Source organism: Athene cunicularia, assembly GCF_003259725.1.
Source record: "Athene cunicularia isolate RWA chromosome 2 unlocalized genomic scaffold, athCun1 chr2_part1, whole genome shotgun sequence".
In the NCBI taxonomy this organism is placed as follows: Eukaryota; Metazoa; Chordata; class Aves; order Strigiformes; family Strigidae; genus Athene; species Athene cunicularia.
This window is the reverse complement of record NW_020799095.1, coordinates 25,478,970-25,486,448: the sequence shown is the minus strand read 5'-3', so window position 1 is coordinate 25,486,448 and position 7,479 is coordinate 25,478,970. Positions and strand designations below refer to the sequence as shown.

The 7,479-nt window shown below is 41.9% G+C and overlaps 1 protein-coding gene across 1 annotated transcript in view; it reads left to right on the top strand.

The window, feature by feature from the left end:
- Nucleotides 1-5,864: 5,864 nt before the first annotated feature.
- Nucleotides 5,865-7,479, top strand: part of TAC1 (tachykinin precursor 1) — a 7,286-nt gene continuing 5,671 nt past the window's right edge. Inside the window, exon 1 of the mRNA XM_026843170.1 lies at nt 5,865-5,970. Within this exon, the coding sequence (XP_026698971.1) occupies nt 5,865-5,970 (106 nt within the window). The remainder of the gene's footprint in view (nt 5,971-7,479) is intronic.

Here is a 7,479-nt window from a genome sequence, read left to right as displayed (position 1 = left end):
GGTTATGTGGGAATTAGTACAGCTGCAGATTTGCTCAACATTTCTGTCTGAATTCATTAATCTGGATGTCCTGGGAAAATCAGATGTCTGGGAAACCATTCAGGGTGCTCTTTCATAATCAGTACAGACTACCAAAAATATTTGCATACACATACTACAATGCATCTGTGAGGGCATTGGCACTGAGGCAGAGCACAGGCCTTAACGGTCAGTCTGAGATAAGTCCTCATGCCTCTCCTGATTAGCTAAAATATGACAGCTTTGCCTCAACTGGAGAATGCTAGGAACCTAGATGAGACTCCTCTTATTACTGCAAGTGAGCAGAAAGGGGAGGAATTCAGCAGAAAGGGAGATGCTGGCTGATGGGTGTGTGCCTCTTTGTGAGGATGGCTGGGTTGTGAGCAGGTCTTAGACTTGGGAATGACAGTCCTCTGCTGCATAAAACCTTGAAGTGATAAAAGCTTTTGTTTCTAGCCAAGTGATGATCCACTGATGTTTTCTCATACGTATACCTAAAAGACATGATTTTGTCACTCTCTTAATTTCAGTACTTCTTATTTTATACCTCAAACTTACAAACAATTTTCCCTTAAAGACTGGCTGAATTACTAATTGGGCTGCAATTGGCAAGTGTCTCAGGCCAGTCCAGTAATCTCACTTCAGATGAATGGAAGCCCAGTAGAAGTGAGGACTCTTCCAAAGGTACTGGTGCTTCCAGGTTAACATTTCATTTACCATTGTTCACTGGTCTCCACTGTCCAGAGGTAGAATCTGGGAGCAGTCATTATAGCGGGTGGTATGTGAATGTTTGGAAAGGGAGAGTGAGGGAGAGGGCCCTTACAGAGCTCTGATTTTCAGGGCACAGCAGCCAGGGCCCAAACACTCAAGAGGGAGACTGTCCTCAGCCCAACCCAAGGCTCTGTGATGTTCCTGCTCTATCCTCCAGCCCTTCGCAAATGCTCTCGAGTCTTTCATCATGTACATCAAAAGGAATTCTAGAAGAAACAGATGCAAATAACCTAAACATAAATCCCACCATATCAGGGACTTTGCATCAAGCAGTGAGGGCTGCGGGGGGAGAGGAGGCTTCTTTGATTTCCTTGGGCATGGAGGTGGCCCCCCAAGACATGCTGTGAGAGTGTCCCCCCCTTCTTTCTGCCGATGAAGGCGGGGTTCACGGCTTGTTAAAGCATTTGCGTCAGTTGTGGCAAGGTTTTAAAATTTCTCAGAAGTCAGCATGGAGTGAGTGGGAAAGGATGACAGTGAGGCAACAAAACCAAACAGATAAAATAGCCTCACATGCAATCTGATGAAAAAGTCTCAGGTTTCCATAGCATCCACCAGCAACTCCGTCACCTTCCTCTTTAGGAGACACGTTTGAATTCTAGCACAAATAGCCCTTCTTTGGTTAGGCAGATACTTTTGTAAAACGTCTGTGTAATAAATGACCCCCATAAATTCATTTCACACTTTTTTTATCTTTCCAGTTGAATGATTTGGCAGGAAGTGACCTACTTAAAAATGAACTTGTCTCAGACATGAATTTAGAACTTGAGAGTTTTAAAAAAATTGCATATATGATTCAAAACTGGAAAAGAAGACAGCCAAACCATAGAAAGATATTTTACTTCAAGTGATTATCAAAGCAACACGGAAGACTGTCCTTGCTATTTTCTCCCTTTCTCTACTCTTTTTCTGCTTTATTTGAGCATCTGAACTCCTTACATCTCCCAGTGATTTCGTCCTCAGGCAATTTCTTTTTCTTTACTTTTATCTCACCATACACAATGCTACATCCAAGACCAAAATTCATGGTTGTTTGTTCCAAAAATGCCAACTTGCTTTTACAAGTTGTTGTGCAGGGTCTCATATATGATTTAAGGATTTAGAATGAAGTCTCCTAAAAGTCGTGGAGTAAACAAAAAGCAGAAAAGTCATAAGCAAAATTTTTGAGGACTTGAAAGACTTCTGGAGAGGTCGTGAACTTCTGTTGAAGATGTGTGAGGATGGAGAGAGATACAACAAGATGCAGCAAGTGCAAATAACGAAGAAGATAGTGTTATTATGGATTTGTAAAAGCTATTTAACATAACTACTAAAAAACTGGTAGTTGGAGTAATATTAGAATTCATTTAATTTTGCTGAAACTATACCCTTTTATCTTGCTGATTTCTGAATCTATTTTTCAAATATGTTGTGTTACTGAAAAAAATATTAATATTCAATGAAGATATAACCATATAAATTATCTAGTTTCTAAAGCAGAGTAAAAAAGAGGATGATTCATCAGTGTTTGATCCCAAGGTAAGAAACTGTTTCAATTAAGTACAGATTGTAGTAGCCATGAGCAGCATTAATCCCTTTCTGCTCCTGTTATGAACACTGGGAACCTGTGGGGAATCAGCAGAAGGAACCGGTGCAAAATAAACCTCATCCTCCCTGCAGGAGAAGGTTTGGAGGTAAGGGCAGGAGGCTGGGCTACGGTTGCACACATCACAGAGATGAAAAAAAGGAGAAGAAAGAGTGAGTAAAACAGTCATGTGTCCATGGCTTTCCCAGATAACCAAGAAATGCTGTCGTGTATTCCTACAGTGTGGGACCGGGGTTGTTCCTGAACCACCACTCCAGTGTGACCATCCTCCTTCACCGCCACCATTTGTGGCAGGAGTCAGCTGACCCTCAGTGCAATGAGGACAGGTTCTGGTGGCAGGATCAGACAGAAGGTACTCAGGTGTTGAAAACAGGCCGAGGGCCTGACTTTGATGATCCATCTGCAAAATTTAGTAAGACAAAGATCAGTCTTTGAAGGGTCTCTGAGAAAATTGTCCTTCCTACAGAAAAGCTGTACAGAATTTTCTAGAGCTAGAGTAAAAGTCAGCTTTTTACTTTCACCTGCTGTTGAAGTAAATTTAAATACTCCTTTTAACCTCATAGGTCAGTGTGAAGTAGTTTTCAATTAAACTTGGATAACTGAAGCAGAAAGCCTTAGAGAGTGAGCTCCAGACTCAAAAGGTTCAGTTTGAATCAAATCAACTGATTTATAAATACATTTGTAATCTAATAAGTATTCAGGAGACAAACAGGGTCTCTGTTTGCATCAGAACAAAGCGATGTCAGCAATTTTCTTACAAGAATGATGAACTTAGTTAATCTGAAGCATCTCTTCCTTGGCTGCTCTGAGAGGAGAGTTCATGTTGCAGCTTTTCTCTGGACAAGCTGAGACTACAATGCTCACAATCTGTCTCAGCTTCTGGAAGTATTTTGTGCCACATTTCATGGTTGCCCCTGGCCATTTCATTGGTGATGGCAAATGTGGAGAAAACTGGGTTCGTGATTCAAAGAGACAGACATTGTCTCTGCAAGAAGAGTACCATTATGTATTTGTTATTAAAATGTGTTGTTAGAATGTCATTCACTGTTTTTTTTGAGCAAAAATGAGCAAATATTGAACCTTTCATGTTTCTTGTAAAAACTGTTTGGAGAGTTATGGTAAGGAATCTCCAAGTAGCTGCAAGTCCAGACCTTCTCACTTTTGTTTTGAATGAACACAGATCTAGAAATTCCACAGCGGCCCTTCTTCTCACCAGCTCCCCACAGCTCTTGCAGATGTAGCATGGCTTTCCTTCTCTCTCTGAGACCTCAAAATGGTTGAGAGTAAATGCTTCTTCTCCTGCAAGGACATGCTCTCTCAAGTAGCTCAAGAAGCTCAATGAGACCACATTTATTTCTCTTGTAGCTGATTGCCTCTAGAGCTACAAGACTGGGAGGATAGCTTTGTCCACAATATTTACATTGTATTTTTACATTCAGTCTCTTAATACCCTGACATTTATTTTAATTTCAGTTGGTCCCACATCCCACCCATATGCCAAACTTAGTGTGGACAAAAATAGGCCTGAGATCAGGGTTAAGGAACCTCGCTCTAGGTAAGATGCAAGTGATACTAGTGGCTTGGTGGGATGGAGAACAGTGATGGGAGTGTAAAAGATAGCCGGGATCAGAAGAGTTGGGAAACCCATTAACTTTTCAAAATAAGCACCAAGACCAACACTGCATTTCCAGCTCTCACCACATGACTGAATAAGTGCGAGATCAGCCTTGCTTCAGCCTGTACCTGCCTGGGAAAGGGTATTCCTGCAGCACGCAGATCTCCCTGCTCCCTTTCTTGCTTGCCTGTGAGCACAATACAATTGAACCTATAACATCTGATTTCACAAGCAGGAGAATAATCTCTCACTCATTATGGATGGAAAGGGGTTGGGGGGTGGAGGGGAGAGAGAGAGATGCATAATTGTCACATATGCTTCATATGCATTAATATGTACAAGCATATGCTCTGAAAATGTAAACCTTCATTAAAGGAAAAATTAAAGATGATGAAGTTGTAATGTAAAATTTAAAATACAGGTGAAGGAGTAATTCACTAACCTGGCCACACTTAATTAGAAAACTAGAGTGCTGTTGTGAATTCTGCTAGTTTTTCCAATGCCATGCAGATGCTTTGCCAATAAATAATCTTACGGTGTCAAAATCAATCACTGTGTTACAATGACTCCTGATCTGTGATTGAAATAATTCTATTTCCCCTGGAGACATATACCTATGAAAAATTTAAGACGTCATCAATCATGGTCTCTCTTTCCAATGTTTATAAAGTTGTATCTTTGAATAAGAACATTTCCAGTGTTCTTTTCACAATAGAAATGAGAGCTGAGATCTAGTACATTTACAGACATATTTACAGACAGGATCACTGTGCTTAGGTATACTGCATCTAACTCCTAATTTTTTGAAGCTATATAAAATAACTGTTCTGGAGTTGTCTGTTATTTGTAGATCCCAGGTAAAGAGATGAAAATATATATGAGAATTAGGCTCTAGGTTTAAATACATAGCATATAATTGTATAGCATATAATTGTATAGCATAAGGATACTGAAGAACAATGCCAAATGCATTCATTTCATGTCAAGTTCTCTGAAATGGTGTAGACTGGAAGAATTCGGATTTGCATTCTGCACAAAATCTTACATGGTCACATATAATTTGCTATTTCCCCATCGGATATTAGCTGCTTGTTGATGGTATAATAATCACTTGATAACAGTGTAGCAGCCAATGTGTCTTATCATTAAACTATTGGACTTTTTACTGGAAACCAAAATATCATCATAAAATTCAAATAAACATTTCACAAGGATCATCACACAGGATGTATCATATTAAAGTCATCAAAAAAGCAATTCTCTGAGGTGTGTTTCATAGGCAATTGCTTCCCAAATAGTTTTCTTTTAGTGTTGAGATTCAAGCCACAAGAAGTTCCCTAAACCCGATTAGGGAAATGTCTGGATAAGAACTCCAAAAGTGCCTTTCTCTGTCATTTCCACGGGAAATGTCAACCCCTATTTAGTTTACCTTGGGTATAATGATTTCCTGATCCATGAACAAAAATCTTCATGCTAGTTGTTAGAAATCACATGGTCTAACTGTAACAGGAGAGTGGGATCTGTGCCCTGAGCATGGCTAGAGCAGGAATATTCAACATAGACAGCTTGTACCTGCATGATCTCTCGCATACTTATTCACAAGGTAACTCGTAGATATAAAGCCACTAATATCTTATGTCTGAGGCAGAGGCAGTTTTTGGCAAAACTGTGGGGTTTTGTTGATTGTGCACAAAGGACATTTTATGATGCTCTAATGCATCCCTAGGTCAGAGGCCAAGCAGCACAAAGGCAGGAGCTTCAGCTACTTCCAGGTCAAGATGTAGCTCTTGCTCCTTTATTTGAGCTTTCTACCTCCTCTCTACATGAAAAAAGTGAACATGAAAAGTTTTCCTAGAAATTAGGTTTTGGTCATTAGCCATGAAATCTGCTCACTTCCTGGAAAGTTCACAGTGTAATATCTGGGTATTGCAGGTCAACGAAAGATTAAGCAGTCAATTTATTTTAGAAACTGAGAAAGAGAAAAGTGAGCTTGACCTATTAGTCATTTTTTCACTCCCACCCAAACTATTAGATAAGTCTGATAAAGTACTTGAATTCATTAAAATTTCTAAAGAATAGAAAGGACTGCTTTTTAATTTTCCATCTCTCACTCTCTCTAAAAAGAAATCCCTGTAATTTCATAGGTCAAGATATGATTACATCCATTTTGGTAAAACGCTGAATTACAGAACAGATAGGACTTTTCAGTTCAAATTTATCATACTTATCATGGACTCCTGGATGACAGAAATTGACTTCACAGGAAGCTGGGAGTTCTCAGGATTTCTGTAAAACATGAGCTTCAACAACACTTACAGGATTGGCAAGCCTGTTTTGATATATCTGACCTTTTGCTCCATTGTCATTACAGTAAACAAAACCAGTGTAATGAAAAACCACAAGAAAACAGTTTTCCTTCAAGGGTCTTCAAAGTTCACACATCAAAGGGAATGCTGTAAAGCTACAGCATGAAAATCTGATGGTTTGGGTTCCCAGAGTTGCTAAACAATGTCATTTCTGCCAGCTTGTTGATAGGCAGAAGGAGGAGCATTCACACCACCCACACTCCAGGTCTCAGCAGAGGTGCCCACAGCAGGTGCTTGGGCTGCATGAAGTCCCTCGCCAGGCTCCCCCAAAGCACTCTTTTTCTCAACCACCCTCTCAAGCAGCCCGTGTTCAGAGGGACACGCAGCGGACCCCCAGATCACTGGGTCACAATCTTTCTTATTTAAGTGCAAAGTCTTATAGACAAAGTGTGGGCACCCCCAAGAGCCGGGAAGAGGCTCATGCCTGGCTGTGCTTTGGAGAATACTTTGGGTCCTGAGGAGCATTTCTGATGAACAGGGAGGCCTGGTATTGTTCATGCCTTTATTTAGCAAACAAGGTGCCGTGTTTGCCTTGGATCCATGCCAATGTTACATGCCAATGGGTGGTCCTCGGAGAGGAAGTGTAGCAGTGTCAGCAAGGGCACCTTAATGGTAGCAGCCTGGAGCAAGCAGAGGGGTGGTAGCGGGGACCTGATTCCAGCTCCTGAGCTCTCCCTTCTATAATACCTCAAAAGAAACTCTATTAGCTCCTGCTAGACTCAGAGCACCTGACTTGGGCTGTGGTACCGTGCACCACGACAGCACATGTGCTGAGGGACCCCCAAGGTTAACTGAGGACCCTCATGCACAACTGACGTTGGAGAAGTTAGACGGAACAACTGTGAAATGGAAGATAATCTACACGGTTATCGGAGCCGGATGCCGGCAGGAACGCAAAGCTCTCGGAGGGGAAGGATGAAGGCAGGGATGTGCTGCGGGAGAGGCTGGCTCGCTTCCAGCGAAGGCATTCGCCCCGTCAGAGCAGCCAGCCCAGCCGCGCCTGCCTGCTGCCCTGCCCTGCCCTGCGTTGGCAGCCCCTCTGCAAGCACACACACCGGCCCCGGGGTGCCCGGCTCCCCACACCCTGCACCCACCGGCCGAGGCCCTCCTCAGCTTCGGGCGCCCCT